The sequence below is a fragment of the Sander lucioperca genome, chromosome 18, assembly GCF_008315115.2.
Source record: "Sander lucioperca isolate FBNREF2018 chromosome 18, SLUC_FBN_1.2, whole genome shotgun sequence".
Taxonomy (NCBI): domain Eukaryota; kingdom Metazoa; phylum Chordata; class Actinopteri; order Perciformes; family Percidae; genus Sander; species Sander lucioperca.
Window position 1 is genome coordinate 643,834 of NC_050190.1, and position 20,399 is coordinate 664,232.

General features: G+C 42.8%; 2 protein-coding genes across 9 annotated transcripts in view; both read right to left on the reverse strand.

Annotated features, from left to right (window-relative positions):
• ppp2r5eb (protein phosphatase 2, regulatory subunit B', epsilon) overlaps positions 1-13,404 on the reverse strand; it is a 62,848-nt gene extending 49,444 nt beyond the window's left edge. Inside the window, exons 1-2 of one of the 6 annotated variants that reach the window (XM_031280314.2) lie at positions 12,876-13,404; positions 3,408-3,571 (exon numbers count right to left, since the gene is read on the reverse strand). In XM_031280314.2, the coding sequence (XP_031136174.1) occupies positions 3,408-3,564 (157 nt within the window). In that variant the 5' untranslated portion in view covers positions 3,565-3,571; positions 12,876-13,404. Of the gene's footprint in view, positions 1-3,407; positions 3,572-8,429; positions 8,630-12,680 lie in introns of those variants that run through there. The other 5 variants (XM_031280310.2, XM_031280313.2, XM_031280312.2 and 2 more) reach the window with 5 other exon arrangements.
• A 2,122-nt stretch (positions 13,405-15,526) lies between these two features.
• wdr89 (WD repeat domain 89) lies at positions 15,527-19,466 on the reverse strand. 3 transcript variants are annotated; one of them, XM_031280374.2, is made up of 2 exons: positions 19,345-19,466; positions 15,527-18,582 (listed from the first exon to the last, which is right to left on the reverse strand). In XM_031280374.2, the coding sequence occupies exon 2, from the start codon at positions 18,550-18,552 to the stop codon at positions 17,398-17,400; it is 1,155 nt and encodes a 384-aa protein (XP_031136234.1). In that variant the 5' UTR covers positions 18,553-18,582; positions 19,345-19,466; the 3' UTR covers positions 15,527-17,397. The 3 variants fall into 3 exon arrangements, with proteins under 3 accessions (XP_031136234.1, XP_035850605.1, XP_031136235.1); XM_035994712.1 differs by having other exon boundaries at positions 15,527-18,584; positions 19,179-19,466; XM_031280375.2 differs by lacking the exon at positions 19,345-19,466 and adding an exon at positions 19,069-19,153.
• Positions 19,467-20,399: the final 933 nt, after the last annotated feature.

A 20,399-nucleotide genomic window follows, 5' to 3' on the forward strand; every position in this document is an offset into this window, starting at 1 on the left:
CAGACAGGGAATAACACCGAGCAATGAAATCTGTTATCCGGGATGTGTCCGACTGCGTTTCTAATTCAGGACAGCCTGACTCTGTTGTAAGTGACGCACCTCCTGAAGCGACTCAAGTCGGTCAGAAGCAGCAGACTGGGACTGTACTGAGGAGGTGAGAAATGTTTGGATCTGTGTGAATGTGAAGTAAACATGTGAAACTGAAGCAGGGAAGTGCTGAAAAAAGGCTGACCATGTGCCGGCTCAGTCACTGAGCCACAGATAAATAAATGAAAGACAAACTTAGACTATGACAAAAACCTCAAAGTACATTCTGTCTGGTTAGAAATATCGCACTGTGCTCATTGTACAAATACACAATAATAATAATACTGTAGTGAATACTACTCAGATGGCGACAATACATTAAACAAATTGTTGGTAGAGCTGCAGTTAATCAAAGTGCTTATTTTGATATAGTTTCCACTTAAATTGGAGGTATTCAACTGTTTGCTATTCAAATTCCCAACCAAATCACAGCTTTTGAAAATACAGAAATACTAAAGCGTTGGGTATACTTGAGCGCGACACCGTGCCGTAGATGGTGCGCGCGCTACGAGCATGCTGGAGCATGGAGCACGGAGACGTTTATGCTGAACGCATTGTTCTCTGCAGGGCGTACAAACTAAATAATCTGTGAATGAGCAAGAAGAAGTAGAGAAGAAGAGAGAGGAAGTAAAGGAAAGCAGGCTGCCTGGCAACAGTAGTAAACCCATCCATGACAAACACCGACGTACCACCAAACATTACATTTATCTCTCCTAATCATTAGCATGACTGTTGTTTATCTCCAAATCTAAATGTGTCTGCCTGTAACACTGTGAAGAACTCTTTACATGAGGCCGTTTTTTTTTAGCTTTAACAAAACCATCTCTCATGATTTTCCACTCTCTCCAGCAAAAGATTTCTTCTTCTCCCAGAGTGGTGTCTCTCTCTGAACACGTATTTAAGGCTGTTTGACTCCCTGTGGTCTGTACATGAAGAATCATCCAGATGTTTGACTCTCTGTGGTCTGTACATGAAGAATCATCCAGATGTTTGACTCCCTGTGGTCTGTACATGAAGAATCATACAGATGTTTGACTCTCTGTGGTCTGTACATGAAGAATCATACAGATGTTTGACTCCCTGTGGTCTGTACATGAAGAATCATACAGATGTTTGACTCCCTGTGGTCTGTACATGAAGAATCATACAGATGTTTGACTCCCTGTGGTCTGTACATGAAGAATCATACAGATGTTTGACTTCCTGTGGTCTGTACATGAAGAATCATACAGATGTTTGACTCTCTGTGGTCTGTACATGAAGAATCATACAGATGTTTGACTCCCTGTGGTCTGTACATGAAGAATCATACAGATGTTTGACTCCCTGTGGTCTGTACATGAAGAATCATACAGATGTTTGACTTCCTGTGGTCTGTACATGAAGAATCATACAGATGTTTGACTCCCTGTGGTCTGTACATGAAGAATCATACAGATGTTTGACTCTCTGTGGTCTGTACATGAAGAATCATCCAGATGTTTGACTCTCTGTGGTCTGTACATGAAGAATCATACAGATGTTTGACTCTCTGTGGTCTGTACATGAAGAATCATACAGATGTTTGACTCCCTGTGGTCTGTACATGAAGAATCATCCAGATGTTTGACTCCCTGTGGTCTGTACATGAAGAATCATCCAGATGTTTGACTCCCTGTGGTCTGACATGAAGAATCATACAGATGTTTGACTCCCTGTGGTCTGTACATGAAGAATCATACAGATGTTTGACGCCGCGGCTACCATAAATTAAGCTCAAGGCTGTCACTTCTCCCAAAAAACAAAAATCAAGTTTGAACGAATGAGAAATCACTTGAGTCACGAGGTAACAGGTTAAACCTGGTTCCAGACATCTGAATCACCATTCACATCTACCATTTGTTCATCAATTTAAAGAGAAAAGAGTGTGATTGTCAGCATACTAACACGTGACTACACATTTGTTGTTGTAAAAAAACTGTCAATCTTAGATGACAAGATAAAGAATCATCCAACACCGTGAAAAAAGAAATCATCTAGCGAGTCAAAAAGCAAGCATGGAGAAAATATGCCACACTTTCTGTGCAAAGCTTGCCAAAGTTGTAAAGAGGTAATTGCAATGCAATGCAATTTAAATTAAACAAAGTGTCTCCCCTGTTCTTTCTGACCACGGTGGAACATCTGGAGCAGGAGAACTTAACCCTCTCCTTGATTTCATGTTGTTGATGGAGAAGGAGAACCAGGAAATGAGTCGCTACCAAGCCACGGCCGAGCGGACCAATCACAGTTACGGTCTGCGTTGCCGTGACGTGCAGTTACATTTTTTTGAGAGGTGCACGTCAGGCTACGGCGTGCACCTACGGCCTAGATTTAACGCAGGACTATAAATTGGGCTTAAGTGTGTGTATGAGGGTGGAGGTCAGGTGTGCTATGTGTGCTTGTATCATGTAGATGTTTACATAAGGGCAGCAAGTGTAAGTGCAGCGTGAACTTAGACACACACACACACACACACGCCCAAATACACACACTTTAACCTTATAAACACAGAGAGAGCTCAGAGTTCCCTTCCTGTCCTGATTATAAGCCCCGCCGTAGAGGGAGCCAGGAAGTGCTTTTCCATTAAAGCTCTTGACAGGTGACGGATCGGTCTGGTTTCTGTGTGGCAGCATTCCTGCTGTCACCAACAAACCACACCACTGCGGTGTGAAACGTGAATGGGGTGTCTCATTGTGTATTACCACACCCAAGGGCATACCACACATCGCCCAATTCCCTTTGACCTGCAGTGTGCCGTGTACACGTGAATACACTCCACTGCTTAGTAACACACTGGTGTTCCTCAGAGACAATACAGTAAGTATCATGTCAGAAGGTAGCTGCCATCTCCAGTCCATAATAATAAAGCATCACAAAAACATGCACCACAAAATAAAAGGTGTGGGAAATCTGTTGTAATCAATCGAGTTCTAGGTCAGTGGTTCCCAACCTGAGGGTCGGGACCTCAAGCAGCTAAGGCTTGTTTAAACCCAAAGAATGATTCCTAAGTCTTCAAAGACAACCAAGAGAAATCTCAATCATTCCCAATCTAGCAGAGACGGAGAGCGTAGGTATATGTAAGGAGATAACATAGACACAGGCTAATTATTGATCACTAAAATGATAGTTAACATTAGTAATTAAAACTGATTTTGATACTGTACGTATGGATGGTAGCTACAGGACATGCTCTGAATTCATAAGATTTAACAATGCAGTGTTAGGGACAGATCAGATGGCTTGAGACTTGACTTGGACTCAAGCACACACACACACACACACCCCCCCCTCTCCCCTCTTACCCTTGAGCAGTGGCAGGGGCGTGAGCTCGATGGGTTTGCCCTGAGAGCGGAACTGGGACGAACTCTGCGACCGCTTCTGCTTGGCCTTCCTGACAGACTTCCGTGAAAATCCGTCCACTTTGTCCACAGATGGAGATGTGGTGGCTGCCGAGGACATAGCCCTGCTAGGAGAAACACACAAAGGGGTGGGGGGGGGTGGGGGGTAGAGAGTGGTTAACACTCTGGCATTAGACATGTGTTTAGAGAGCGCTCAGTTCACTGAGGGGAGGTTGTAAACCACAGTTATTGTATTGACAGTTTTACAGAACTGAAAGTGGGCTTCAACTGATGTGGATTTCTGAATATCAATTTTAGGATATTTAATACCTATAAATCAGGCAGTATTCATGTAAAAACAAATGTTTATCCTTGGAACTTGAGTCTTGTTAAAAGGAACTCCATTGGCAAAGTTGCTTCAAGTTTCAATAACTTGAGACTGTCGACTTAGGACCTTCTGCATGTACAGTATGGAGGCCCAAAGTGTTCAATATTAAACAAATCATGACAAAATAAATTGTGAAATTAGTTGATAAATTACTAAAACTCTATTCATTACTATAAAATGTAAAAATTAAATGTCATCATTTTTATTTTGATGACAAGAGGGGTTTCATTTTGGGTTATTTTTTTATTAAAAGACATTTTGATTTCAAAATAACATTCATCAATTCATATTGCCATTTTCGTAATGACACTTTTTATGCCAGTGGTTTTGTCAGTGCCCCCCCCCCCCCCTTTGAGTTTAAGTTTCAATTCATGAAATTATTTTATAATCTCACTTTATTTTTGGGGCTCCATGGGAATGCAAATTAAAAGTTGTGAAAATGATCAGTTTCTTGTTGCTCAACATTGCTGCCCAAATACACATTTTTAGCCATTATCATGCAGCTCCACAGCCATTTTTTTGGTAGTGAGCTCAAGAAAGCAAAAACTAACATTTTAGCTCTGTGTCAGTCTACCTTCCTCCAGCATTTTATTAGTCTCGCAACAAACCTGTGCAGCCATAGCCTCATTTCCCCAGCATGGGAGACTACTTAGGCTTCAGGTCAGACCTGGTTACAGTACACAAACCACAAAACCAGCCAACGGACACGGACACACACGGACACACACACACGGACACACACACACACACACACAATAGAGCTGTGGCTGCGAGGCCATAGTGGGAGGAAGCTGAGGAAAGGTCCACTGCTGTGTGTTTGCTCCTGATTACATCTTTAAAAAAAAATTCTAACAGACAGACAACAAAACACATGCCGCAGCGGAAGTCACACTTTTCACTGCCAACTACTGCTAAACTACTTTTCTGAACCACACCCATGAGGAGACGCATCGAAAAATAAAAAGTGAAGATTAGTTTTCAGCCGCCAAAGAGCCATCTGCTGATAGATCAGCCGAGACACACTGTGATGCTCATCACGCTTTGAAAACTTTACCACAACTATTACAACTTCACATGTGGACGTGACAATTAGCATTTTAGCATGAGCATATACTATAAAACTACTGCACCGTATACTATGTCTCATGTTCCATCACTATTTTATAATACACCATATTATAGAATGTGAACATGTTTCGTTGACCCTTGAAATATATTCTATTATATTAAGACTCTGCTGCTATTAATCACACCATTGTCACTTTATCACGTCATGTGTCTCCAAATTCTCAGTTATTTTATTCCATTTTAGTTTATGCACCTCTTATTATTTATTTATGTTACTTTCTATACTTATCTGTTTATGTATGGTGTTTTTGTTGTACTGCTGCAACAACCGAATTTCCCCACTGGGGATCATTAAAAAGGTCTATATTATCTAATGATTAACACGGATGTCCTGGTCCAGTCCACACTAACTCAGCTGGATGACATGAAGGCCTGAGAAGAAATGAATCAGAACTCCAGCAGAAAGGGTTATGTAATAAGACGTGAATGCGATGCTGCAGGCCGTACTCTGCGCTGGCTGCATCTCTAATGCTCCGTCAAAGTCACACAGGCAGCCGTACAGAATGTCCAGCAGGCCTCGTATATAACAGAGTACACACACACGGACACACACACACGGACACAGCTGCCTGAGGATATGGAGAGCCCTAGTAGACAGTGAAAGCCTTTTACAAGCCATCGAGGCTGCCCAGCTGATCGTCCATCATCATGTACAGTACACAGCAGTTTTAACAGTGATTAATGACAGCAGAGTGGCATGGTGTCCATCTGTGCTTAGAGATCATCAGGGTGTTGATGTGATACGACTGTAAGAGGAGGAAGATAATAATCAAGACTGACAAGTGTGATTAATAAGCAGTTGAAAGTCTTTTTGTCCTATTTTCAGGGTGATTTGTGCATATTTACATCATCTTGCCTTCACTCCCTAGGCTTTTTCATAAAACAATATGTTATCAGTGACTAACATCAGAATAAGACAACTCTCAAATGTACCAGGACCAAGAAATTTCTAAATCCTTCTCTTCCAGACCCATATCTGGACCCTACAAGCAGGGTGTTCCCCAAGGAAAATAGAAAGAAGGAACAGTCTCTCACACATGAACGCACGCACGCACGCACAGCATGTAGTATGCTACAGGCATGGCACCAATGACATATTTGTGATAAGTAGTGACTGTTCCTTCTTTCTAGTTTCCTTGGTTTCCCCCTGGAAATTTGGTTAGCCAAAGTGCCCTACTTTCCTAACTCACAACAAAGTTTTCCTTTTTCCCCAGACATTGCAACGCGCTGCTGATTAATCGCTGCGACACAAACAATGTAGTTACAAGATGACGGTTTAAACCATCGGCCCACTCAATTACACTAAAGGTAGTAGTCTACTGAGTTAGCAGAGGCTCTCTTTCTTTCAGCTGAGGCAGGGCTCCTCCACTATACAACACAAAATGATTACCACATTGTAGACAATTTTGGTTAGTCCTATAAATAGTAAATCATCTAGCAAAAAAAGCCAATTTAAACTCACAGCAACATTAATGTAGAGCCCAATAGTGTCTGTGATAACAGGACTGTCGAAGGAATCACCAAATTGAGAATTAAAAGCTATAAAAGCTAAAAGATAGATTCCATAGGGCCCAACATTAAGTCAGTGCTAAAAGCTAACTGGAGATTTGAAAATATGTCTTATATATCTAATATATCTTAAAACTAGATTTAAAAAAAATAATTCCCAGTGGCTTAGGCCTGGTGGGGGGCAACTTAGGCCCGGTGGGCCACCAGGCCTGCAATACACTGAGGGAAAACCTGAATGTATACTTAGAAATTAAATATTTTTGCATAGTTGTATAAGACATCACATTAGGCGCCACAAACCTGTGGCCGGTGTTCTTCAATATTTTACTGATCAATAATGAAATACTGGTTGAAGCCCTAAACATGTCTCAAAAAATATAATCTGTCACAATTAAATTGATTTCCTTTCACTATGCTCAGGGTTACCATTTATTAATTTACTACGACTACACCCTACAGACACAGATTCACATATGACAAAACCAATTACATGGAGATGACAAGAGAGCCATCTGTCAACACCGCAAATGGTCTTCCCTTTCATAACCACACCGCTGGTAATGATCATCTGAGTGAATGGCTTCTGTTGGGCATCAGCACGGTGGGAAAATACCTCCAGCTGAACACTGATCTGTCTGATCGGTGGCTCCAACAGCAAGTCTGGCAGCTGACTCTCTGTTAATCTGTAGATCCTGCTGTGGCGGTAAAAAAGAAACTGGCTGAATACAAAGTATGTGAACCAAAAATGTAATTTGCTTCCCTAGTCGACAGTTTTGCCTTTCAACCTTTGGCACAAGACTATTCAAATGCCATACAAAATGGGTCCCAACAGCATCTCAAGCCTCAGTGAAAATAACAACAACAAACTGCTAATTGATACCTCAACACCTGTTCTGTGTGTGTGTGTGTGTGTGTGTGTGTGTGTGTGTGTGTGTGTGTGTGTGTGTGTGTGTGTGTGTGTGTGTGTGTGTGTGTGTGTGTGTGTGCATGCAGCTGAGCCTCGCAAAGACCAGACAAGGCAGGCCAGAGTGTCTGAAAATCACCTTCACTGTGAGATTAATGGCTTATAGTGGAAGAGCTCTGACGTACACACTTTTGGACACCTTTAGACAATCAGGTTGTGTTACCGGAAACCGTTCAATCCACAACGGAGATGTTGTGATGATGGTGGCGAGCAGCAGCTGCCATCAAAATATTGTTTCCCACACAGGCTAAAAGGGAGTTGATCCAAACTCAGGGTCTGACAGTAGGCTAGAGGGGGTGACACAGAGCTGAAACTATTTGTTTGTTGATTAATTAGTTGATGGATAGGAAACTAACTATTTAAATAATTGTTTTATTCATTTGTCTTAGCACAAACACCATCCATTCTCTGGTTGCAGCTTTTCCAGTGTGAGGATTTGCTGCTTTTCTCCGTTTTATATCATTAACAACCGAACATCTTTGAGTTTTGGACAGTTGGTTAGATATAAAAAGACATTTAAAACACGTCAACTTGGACAACATTTTTGTTTTTTAAACATTTTTAGACAGCGCAATTAATCTATTTAACATGAAAAGCATCAGCAGATTAATCGAGTTTGTGATTTGGGGCTTTCGAAATAAAATGACTTTTGACTAAGAAGGCAGTTTTTTGAAATACTATCCCTTACATCCACACTGCATCTTGAAACAACTTAAATCTCTGCAAGGGTGACTTAATACAGCCAGTCAGCTTCATTCAGCTCTGATCAAACACACACTGTCTGCTACATTTCAGGACGCATCGGTGAAGTTGTACATCTCGATCACTGAGTCACTCTCAGTTTCTGCCTGCTGCATCACCAATGGCAACAACGACTATTTGAAGAGCTGTTAATGCTTCTATGCTTTCGCCACCTGGTGAATGCCACCAGTGGAAAAACTACAATCATTCCACCTCCGAAAAATCCTAAAAATGTACAAACTAGAGCTCCGCTTACCTGTGCAAAGGGGCACTGGAATCCCCATGTACCATCAGTCCCTCACTGTCTCTCTCTATCGCTCTCTCACTCTCTTTTTCGGTCCAGCCGGCTAATGGCGAAAACACTCCGGTGCCACCACAACACATGAGGGAGAGCAAGACTACGGCGGCTGGTCAGGCGCATGGCAGCCCAGCACCAAAGCCATTCCCCTCCCATGCCTCTTACATAAGAGACCAGATGACATCCGAACAGGCCCGAGGAGGGTGGGATTAAAGAACAAGGGGGAAGACGAGAGGTGGGGGCACGGCGGACAACAGGGACAGCAACAGAAAGGGAGGAAGAGGAAGGAGGGAGGGAGGGAGGGAGGGAGGGAGCTGCTGTTCGACAGGAAGTCAACAAATAGGCAACGGCAAGGCAGAAGTGAAGTGAGGGAACAAACACGTACAGGAATACACACATGGGAGATAGAAAAAAAAAAAATTCTTTACTTGAAGGTATCTACATAAGAGTGACATGACACTGTCATGAGACATGAACTCTAACTTGTCATGACAAAAACCGAATGGCACTTACAGAAGCGTTATGTCATAAAGGTTTATGACTTGTTCATAATGTTTATGACACCTTCATGACAGTGTCATGTCACTCTTCTAAATAAAATAAATAATTAATAAATAATTTATACTGTTTATTGATCCCCAGTGGGGAAATTACAATTTACACTGATTGTTAGAAATCACTACACACTGGCATGAAATACACACACACACACACACACACACACTCAGGACCTATTCATGCACAAATGGAGAGATGTCAGAGTGAGGGGGCTGACAGTGCTGGACCAGCGCCCTGAGCGGTTGGGGGGATACAGTGCCTTGCTCAAGAGCACCTGGCAGTGCCCAGGAGGTGAACTGGCATCTCTCCAGCTACCAATCCACACTCTGTACTGTGGTCCGTACTGGGACTTGAACCATCGACCCTCCGGTTCCCAACCCAAGTCCCTACGGACTGAACTACTGCCACCCCCAATTCTGCAGATACCTTCAAGTAAAGAGGCTGGCAGGAGGAAAGTTCAAGGATCTCTCGCCTGTGGTCCGAAATTCAAAACAGCTGCAAAAGCCAAACTAACTTTGGGTATGAATGAATGAATGGGCTCCCTTACTGCAATACTTCATCTTCACTCATGGTACCAGCAGGTAAGGGGCATTCACTCCTGATTTCACTCCACTACAACAGTTTGAGGACTTGTGGAAATTGGTCCTGCAACTAACGATCACCAGCTCCCAGAGCCTCTGTGACACTTTTTTATTAGTATTATTTTTTGGGGGCTTTTTCCACCTTTAATGGACAGGACAGCTAGGTGAGAAAGGGGATAGAGAGGGGGGGAAGACATGCAGGAAATCATTACAGGTTGGACTCGAACCCTGGACCTTCTGTGTTGAGGAACAAACCTCTATGTATATGTGCGCCTGCTCTACCCACTGAGCCAACCCGGGCACGGTGGCGCTAAGATGTATTTGCAGAGGTGAATGAGAAAGCATCTTTCATAATGACTAACACAAGAAACTAAAATAGATAATATATGGGGTTAAAGACTTGCAACTGGCCATGTGAGTAATTAGGACGCCAGGTTATTTGACCACTGATATTATTAGGGCAGCAATAAACGATCATTGGTATTATCAATTAATCGACAGGCTATTTTCTTGATTAAAGAATGAATTGTTTGATCTATAAAGTTTGCTTTGTCCACTATGTTTTGGCCGCCTGACAGTTTGAAAGCCAAAGATGTCCACTTTGTTACCACTGATGACTAAGAAGACAGAACATATTCTGATTTTAGCAGGGGACTACTACTTCAAATCAATCCATTTTGTCTGTCACGTTTGTATGAGGTACAATTCCAATGAAATGTTATCCCATCAGCTCCTTAAACTTTTGCATGATGTCATGATTCAGCTCTGCGCATTGTGCACACACACACACACAAAAACAGATTCATATTCAGTATCTGTGATTACAAAAGGGGCGCTACAATGCATCATTCATGGCAAACACAGGAAACGTCCTTAGAGAAATGTATCAATTTCAGGCTAAATTTGCAGCCATTAACCGACTCCAGGAGCCAGAACCAAGCATGTTTCATGCCTATCACGGCAACAAACGATTCGTGCGCAACAAAGAGGCCAGGTTATTGTACATATCAATTCCATGGGTTACTGATGAACGGATAAGTGGTCCCGGCACTAATTGCATCAGTCCAAATCCCAGATGTACCATTTCAAACCCTTCTACTACTCACTTCTTCGGAAAGTCAACTGTTGCTATTATTGACTGAATGCTGCAATCTGACGTCTAATTGGTAGGATTCATTCAGGGCATAATTACACTGTCCACACAGTCAAGAACAAATGGACTTAGCAACTTTCTCACACAACACACACACACACACACACACACACACACACACAATACAGAGTTGATAGGAAGGAGGCAGTTACTGCACCAGTGTCATCATAAACACAGGAGACATTGGATGTTAAGCTCTCCCAGCAGCGCCAGGACCTGCCCTCAACATCGTGTGACATTCAAAAACCTTGAAGATCAACCAGCGTGACAGCACCAAAACTCGCATGCTCGCACACACCATTTATTTTTGAACTTATTTTAAATAACCTTGTTACAGTAGTATTTTACTCATTTACTACAGGTACTAGGAATCTAGGAATGCCAGTGTTGTGACACTATGTTGGCTTGTACAAGAAAACAAGACAGAGCGGTGGCATTTTTAGAGTTTGTCAGACACAGTATAAGCTCATATCAAATTATCACCACACATTTGACAGTTGGCTTCACTTGACAGGACAGCTACACTTGTCTCAGGCCAGACTCAAAAGACTTTTACAACCCATGGAAGGTCAGCATTTTACTTTAAGCAAACCTGCCCATGACTAGGGCTGCACACAAACAAAATATTTTTTTTAAATCGTCAGTGCAATATCAACTTGCGCAATAAACACATTGCAAAAGACACTCATGGGTGTTTTGTTTGTTGAGAGACTATCATTAGAAAACTGGACTTTAAAATGTAATTTTCATTCATTTGGGTTCAGTTCAATGTTCAATTTGTTCAATGAAATAATGTTGCAAATAATTTCCTTTCCATTTTTTAATTCAACAAGCCGTTTCTTGTATTTTAGCAGTTTACTGAAAGCAGCAGAAAGGCAGAACTGAGTACACTTTAACATCTGTTTGTTCGCATGCAACACCGTTATCACATATTTCTTCATATCGTGCAGCCCTACCCATGACAGAATGCTTCCCTGGTATAAGATCTGACCTGGAAACATCAGCCACTAAGCCACATAACATAATAAAGATCATATCCATGACAGTGTCAGTTGATGTTACTTATTTACTGTTATCAGCCAAAGCAGCAAACAGGGCAGCTAAACTTGTCTCAGGCCAGATTTACAGGGCTTTTTCAACTCATGGAGAAATAAACATCAGCATTTTCCTTTTAAGCAACCAGCCCATAACTAGGGCTGCACAATAAATCATTTTTTTTAAATCAACATCAGTATATTCAACAACGTTATTAAATATCGCATATTTTCTCATATCGTGCAGCCCTGCCCAGTACCGAATGCTTTCCTGACATCAGCTCTGCCCTGGAAACATTAGTCACTAAGCCACCACCTAAGCCAAATATAATAATAATGATCATATCCATAACAGTGTAACTTGATGTTACCTATATTTACTGTTATCAGCTAGAGAAGCAAAGTTTGCCATCAGCTGCATGGGGTCAAAAATCCAGCCTAGTTTAGGATAGCTGTCGTTAGCTTGGCCATGTTGGGCCTGGCAGCAGCAGCAGCAGCAGCAGCAGCACCAGCAGCAGCATAATATTCAAAACTTGACAGCGCGATAACCTCACTAACGTTAGCTAGCGTTAGCAACGATAGCTTCCCGATAAACCGTTACAAAGCGTATGCTATTAACGCTTATATCGTTAGCTAGCTAGTTGTCTCCTCAGAGCACACAAAACACGTACATATTAGTAACATTGACACAATGCAGCCTTTTATCACCCTTTCAGTTTTTTATTTTAGCATTTTTTGGTTAATGCTACGGCTATCGCGGGTTAGCTCAAGTTGAACATGTAGCCTTAGCTTATTAGCCACCACCGGCTAGCTTTCAGTGCATCTAGCTGATATGAAAACATTGAATGGATAATAAGCATGTGTGCTAATAAAATAACGTTACCTGGGCGGACTTGGGCGATCACCCATCATCCCAGATGTAAATACAGGGGGCAGTGCTAATGCTGCTACCGTTAGCTAGCGCTCACAGACTGACAGACCGACTTGGGAAACACACACCGTCCCGAGTCCCGAGTCCCGACCCCGACAAGCTGCAGCCGACCGAGTGGCTGTTAGCTCTCCAAACGTAGTACTTTACCTTGATCCTCTGTGGTTCGCAACGGAGACGGCGGCGGAGGAGTTATCCTATGTTTGGAGATCTATCTAGCTGTGAGACTACCTCCAGCTCGGTGCAAACAGCAGGAAGATCTGGCCTCAAACAGCCAAACCCACGAGTACCTTTTTCCTTCCAACGGAATAATCCTCAAACTCCCATTAATAACAAAATACGGCTATATAAAACGATTATGATAACGCAATTACATTCCTGTTAATGATTCAATCGCTTGTCTTCCCCTAACCCCTGGATTTTGGTGTTTTCCTTAGCTCGTTTATGATTCGGGGCTGTTTCTTTTTCACCCTATTGTCAACACTGGCACAAATAACAGACATGCACAGCAGCGTGCTTGACGGGTTAAGATCGACGTACGACGGCGATTGGCTGCCGTGAGCAATGTCAAGCGCTGTGATTGGACAAGAGGCGGTGTCAATCAGAGTGCAGAGGGAAACGAGGGTCTGAATCCGCCGGTTAGGTGGAGGAGAACGGACAAGGAAAGGCAGAAAGCAGTGTGCGCGGAGTATCTCCGCCACACAGCGCGCAGGAATGAGGCTAAACCTGTCCGAGGCCATGGGCCCAGCCCTTCGCTTCTACACTTTTTTACCCGCACTTGGACGGCAGAGTTGACCCAGCTTTACTGTACATTGATTATATTTCCAGCCCGCTGCGGAGCCGAAGCAGCGCGGTGTGAAGGAAGCCTGGTTGTGGATTTCTGTGCAAGCCCCGAGATTAGAGAGGGATATGTTAGCAGAAAGAGAGTTACATAACTATATAATATATAAGTCTACCAGGGGCGGTGCCAAACGTTTAAAACATTTGGGGCTCAGCCCAAATTTAGGGGGATCAGGGAGATTTTCTCCCCATTTACAGCATATGTGCACAATTTTTCAAGCCATTTTATATTAGAATGCCTAAAAATCTGTCCCATCATTTGGGAAAAACATAATAGTTGCCAAAGAAAAACACCTTCATCTAAAGCCTACACCCTATTTTATATCAAATTGATCTCCAACTGACTTTGTCATTCTGAAATAATAACACAACAAATGTTGAGGATGGCTCCTGCCAGCCACACATTGTCTGATTACTATTTTTAAATGACATAACATAGGTAGGGTAGGAATGTGGCATAAACAGCATTACTAATCTCGAAACCTACTTTTGTTATAGTCTGCTGGAGTAGAGTTCACACAAAGAATGTTACAAATCTGCTACGTTTGCATCCATCCCATAATAATCTGGGCTGCTCTAAATGTAAATCAAGGATCCCCAACAATGCCAAGTAAATGTGGTCTCCAATGGCCTGAATTGAATATTATGCCAGATTGATTTTAACTGCAGCAGATTGATTTCTTTTTGTAGTCTTATCAAAAATGTAACAAAGTTATAACTGTTGTTAACTGAAATGCATACTTCTGTCTGCTAGTATGATTTGGAAAATAGTGTATATTTGCTTCAATCATAGAAGTGCATCTCTTCCAGAAGGAATCTCCTGTATAACACTCTTCTGTTATGTGCATTTCATAATGCAATGCCTCTCATCACCATGTAAATATGTTCTGTTTCATTAGAAGGAGGTGTGAATCACCACACTTTAATGTCTCTAATGTAAATAAAGAACAGCCTCAAACCCTGCAGGATTTCCCTGGAGTCACACACAGACACACACACACACACACACACACACACACACACACTCGCACTGCCAATCATGTTATTCCACTCTTTGCTATTTGAGAGCGAAAGCTGCTCCCTCAGCACGATCCTGCTGTGATGAGCTGCTCCCGTGACTTCCACCATGGGACGCAGTAGCAGCAGTCACCCTGCGGCAGCTTTAAAAGAGAAATAGTATCACAACAACAAAAGCTCACTATAATGGACATTTTGACAAATTAGTAAAAAATTATAATTTAAAAATGAAAATGTCAGAGAAATCTCAGCTATGTCCCAATACCATACTAACTTCACAGAATGAATACAGGGTTTCCCCTGCTATTAGAAGACTTTAAGCCAAATGAATGTAAAATCAACGTGAGCATCAAAACTAACTCAATGGCTCTTCTCAGATCTGATCATTGGAGTTGGTGCCTGTAGACTTCTTTAGCAAGTTTGGTGTGTACGCTTTTTAAATGTTATTTTTCTATCGTCTTCTCCATCTTTACCGATGTTTTAGATACAGATGTGGTGGTAATAATAATGGTCCTAAATGATGTATAATTGTATTTTTTTTAAATTGAAAAACGCAACACCCCCCCGCCAAATATGTGCACCTAAGTCTTCCACAAACCTAGGGAAAACACTGGACTGTTTAGTTGACAAATCTGCTACATTTGCATCCATCCCATAATAATCTGGGCTGCTCTAAATGTAAATCAAGGATCCCCAACAATGCCAAGTAAACGTGGTCTCCAATGGCCTGAATTGAATATTATGCCAGAAGAACATTTCTTTCTGTAGGGAATAGTAGCAGCAGTAGTAGTAGTAGTAGTAGCAGCAAAGAACAACTCCCCATGACAAGTACGACTAAGTATACAGTGTGTACCATACATTGAGATTCACAGTATATTGTTTTTTTTCAGTTAGTATTCAAGAAGTCAATGTACTTCATGGTTGTGTACTGTCAGGAACCAACAAATCATTTTCTAGGACCAGTGGCTCTATAGCACGCTCTGTTGGCCGACAAATATCTCCCCACACTTTAGCAGCCGTGATTTTTCACCCCCCTAGGAGGCTGAAACTCGGCACGGAGGTCAAGTGTGTGTGTGTGAGGTTGTGTGTGTGTCAGTGCCTGATAGAATTGCTTGGTTTTTCCCCAATAAGACATGATATACAGCCTGTTTGGTATAAAGAAAATCCTATTAATAATATATACTGGTTATAACACTTAGAGGTAGGGGTACTGGTACTTGTTGATTTGATTTGTTTTGTTTTTCGGAGATCTTCCTGGGGTTGCTCTGAGTAGTTTACATCCTTGAGCATTAGTTTTGTCTTCAGCGTGAACATACTTCATACCCCAAACCTTCTGGTATGCAGTACGGAATTGAGACACAGGGGTAGTTTACTTTCCGCCTTGCATTAACATGCAATCTGTATCTGGATATTGAATCTGGATCAGGGAAATGCAGGTCTTCATGCACGCTACCTAAACTAAACATGGAGAAGCAGCATTCAGTTTCACCACATATCAGGGGTGTAAAGACACATCAATCTAGATCGATATGTATTTTCAATGATCAAATAGAAAATATCGATAAATATCATCTTTAAGATGCACTTTTATTTTGAAATTCCCACTTTATATTTATTCTTTTTAGTAAAAAGCATAGTGTTTTTCATTTAATTCTCTTGAAGAGCTCAGTAATAAAATTAAAGGGTATGAAGGGGTATGGATGTTGATGGTAATTGTTGATTTTGTTTAGATATGCCAGTTTGTAATTATATAACTCATTATTGGTTGGACTGTTGAGCTAAAGCTATGCTAGTTGTTGGCACTTAAGGGGTGCAGTTTACTTCATAGGCTGTGTTATTACACATTCACATAATAATAAAAATAACTTATTTATCTAGCGCTTTTCATGAAACCCAAGGACACTTTACAGAATGACTGTGGCGGAGCTGAAGGAGGTTGTAGGCTGTGGTGAACAGCTGGTGCTTCAGGAGTTTTTAAATATGTCCAGGGATGTAGTATTTCAGGATATGTACAGGGAGGTGTTCCAGAGGGATGGGCTGCAACACTAAAGGCTCTGTCTCCAAAGCTACAGAGTCTGGTGTGGGGAATGGAGAGTAGGCCAGCGTCTGAGGACAGCGTGGGGTGTATGGAGGGAGGAGGTCAGAGAGGTACTGTGGGGCCAGGGCATGGAGGGATTTGTAGGTGAGGAGGATTTTATATGTGATGCAGGACTTAATTGGGAGCCAGTGAAGGTAGATTAGGGTTGGGGTGATGTGCTGCCAGGTCTTGGTGTGGGTGAGGACCCTGGCGGCAGAGTTTAGGACATACTGGAAACTGTCTAGGGTTTTGCTGGGGCCCCCAGACAGGGCTCCATTGCAGTAGTCCAAACGGGAGGTTATGAAAGCGTCAATGAGGGTTTCTGCCACTGAGTCAGAGAGTGATGGTCAGAGTCTGGAGATGTTTTTAAGATGAAAAAAGGCTGATTTGGTGATGGATTTGTTTTGAGTATGGAAAGAGAGGGTGGAGTCCAGGATTACACCAAGGACCTCAGAGGATGGGCAGATGGCGCACCCATCAACATCCAGGATGAGATCTCCAACCTTCTGGAGCACCTTGAGGGCCACAAGCAGGAGCTCTGTTTTATAGCTGTATAATAAATATTGTTAAATATGACTGCAAGACTCAATTACATTGTTAAATCGCAATTATTTAGGACTTTAATGTAATGTGACCAAACCTTCAATACTCTTTATGTGTCGACATCAAGAATAAATATGTTTTCTCTCACAACTCAAATGTAGAGCTGCCCCCCCCCCAGAGCCCAGTCAGTACGACTCACACGGCGGCTTGTCTGGCTTCCTTCTTTTCTTTCTGGTAGCCGTGTTTTTTATGCGGCCTGGATTTGAGGCTCAACGCTGATTCGGACTTCATCGACTTCCTTTTCCCTGTGCTGAGCTCCTCCCCTCCTGGTTTCCACAGCAACAGCTGAGCATCTTCTCCCCCGGTGACCAGAGCCTCCCCCGCCGCGTCCCATAGGAAGCAGCGCACCGTGGAGGCGTGGCCGCCCCCCAGGGTCCTCAGCAGGCGAAGCCCCCCACCGTCACACTCCATCAGGTGGAGATCCCCGCTGTTCTCCCCCCCGACCACCAGCAGCTTCTGGGCCTCCTCCAACCACCCGCCCCCCACCAGGTAATCAACGCCTCCCCCGTTGGCCAGCAGAGCCACGCCACGGGCGTCGGCGGTGCTGAAGACGGTGAGGGGCTCGTCTGTGTCCAGCTGACCCAGATCCCACAGGTGCAGCCCCTCGTCGTGGCTGAGGCACAGCAGCTGGGCGTAGTCGGCGCCGCACCAACACACCGAGCCGGCCGACGAGTCGCTGTTACAGGTGGCGAGCAGCGCCTCATCCTCCGCTCCCCGGCTCAGGTCAAACACATTCACGAGGCCGTCCGTGGAGCTGGACGCCAGGCGGTCTCTCTCTCGAGGGTGGAAGCGCACGTGTGTGATGTCGTCACTGTGTGACTCAGAATACACACCGAGGAGGCCACCACCTGGCTTTCGGACATCCCAGAAAACCAGGAAGCTGTCCTCGTCGTTGACCTGCTCGGTGCCGGCACACAGGAGCGCGTCGCTGCAGCTCAGGTCCAAGCTGCAGTAGCTGTGTGACGGGTCGCTTCTAAACACCTGGGCTGCCTCCGTCCCGGGGCGGCGCACGTCCCACCCCCGGACCGTCCCATCAGCAGAACCGGAGTAAAGGATGTCAGGGGACGCGTGGGAGAAAACAACCCCACAAAGGGGCCCAGTGTGGCCCCGGTACTCTCCCAGCAGGCTCAGAGAGTCCTTGTTGTGAAGGTGGACGGTGAAGTTGGAGCAGGACACGGCCAGCAGGCCGGCCGGCTGCTGCAGGGCCACGTCCAGCAGGTAGGTGGGTTCCTCCGGAAGAGACCGCCTGGCGATGGACAGACCTTTGAGCTTCTCCTCCAAACCCTCCATGGCAGCTCAGCGTGAGGAGATCCAACCACACTGAACAGGGAGACACATTTAAAAGTTGAGTTTCAGAAGCCAAGAATTACATTCAGTCCATTTAATCTCTCCGAAAAGCACACACCTTATGAAAAATGATGTACAGCACAACAGCAACAATTGGTTAATAGGTTGCCTCTTCTTTTATGGTAAGACTCAATTCAAAATCCCGATCCTTTAATGTCTACTTGCTTATTGGCCATGCTGGGGCGCACATTTGGACATGCCTTTGGATGTTTTAGAAATCATTTGAAACCATTTTACAATTCGGCATACAATCAGTACAACAAATATGATTATAAACCACGTCAATGTATTACAATAACGTGTAGTTAGGTAGATGTGACATATGCCGAATTAGGCACAGCCAAATAGTAATCTGTAATGGTTCTAACTCGTATTCAATGTTGTATTTATAATTACCATTAAACAAATAAACTAAAAATATACTTTTTTTTAAATGGAGTTTGACATTGGCTTCTTTACCTTTGAGAGATTCGAGCAGAAATCGGGTCACAGTCCCCGTTTGGATCCTAGTTATTGAGCTTGTGTTATGTCTGATTATTAATGTGTAATGGCTTGTTATTTTTAACCTACCTCTTTGCCAGAAATGTCCACAAAATTACTCAACTTTGTAGATTACTTGGACACTTCTGTCGCCATTTTGGACACAAAAAACCCGCAATAGACTTTAAAGTTATTATGATTATTATTATGAACTATTCGAACATTAACGTTATTGAAAAACCTGCTAAACAGCACCGATAATGTCATCACGCCACCAGCTGGAACCTGAAAACACGCATGGAGGAAATACTCTGTGTTACCATATTTACGGCCGGGTCGCAACTCTCCCTCAATAAAAGGTTCCGCTGGTGTTTGATAACAAACTTTCAGATATGCTAATGTTTAGCGAATTAAAAAATAATAATAATCAAATAAGGAACTGAACTACCAGAAGACGTTGCTGTTGAATCAAACATTATTCAATATATTGTTACTTTAAAATAAGTTTTCTGCCAACTTTGATCATATTTCCGGTAGGCTACGTGCCTCCTTTTACACGTTATCACTTTGTTTTGTTTTATTTTTGAAACTTAGTTTAATATATAATATATAAAATATATAAAACATAACAACATTGTTTCCTCAGTGTTATTAATAAAAACAAATGTCTCATAAACTATGGATTTGGTTTTCATCAGGGTTCTATCTGATAAAAGGATAATTTATATTTTTCATTTTCGGTTTTTTTTTCTTCCCATAATACCAGTTACTGTAAAGATTTAATGACTTACTTCACTGTAGAGGGATTTTGATATAGAAATACTCATACATGATATAGAAATACTCATACACTCACCTTAAAGATTATTAGGAACACCTGTAAGATTTCTCGTTAACCCAATTATCTAATCAACCAATCACATGGCAGCTGCTTCAATGCATTTACAGGTGTCGTCCAGATCTAGACAATCTCCTGAAATCCAAACTGAATGTCAGAATTGGTGCTAGATGGACTGTTTGAGTATTTCACAATCTGCTCAGTTACTGGGATTATTACACACAACCATTTCTAGGGTTTACAAAGAATGGTCTGAAAAAGGAAAAACATCCAGTATGCTGCAGTCCTCAAGGAAATCAATCAAGGAAATCTGTTGATGCTAGAGGTCAGAGGAGAATGGGCCGACCAGCTGATAGAAGATCAACTTTGACTCAAATAACCACTCGTTACAACCGAGGTATGCAGCAAAGCATTTGTGAAGCCACAACACGCACAACCTTGAGGCGGATGGGCTACACCAGCAGAAGACCCC

Bases quoted from the DNA above. Each gene is read 5' to 3' on its own strand.
- wdr89 (XM_031280374.2), bottom strand. From the start codon at position 18,552: ATGGAGGGTTTGGAGGAGAAGCTCAAAGGTCTGTCCATCGCCAGGCGG.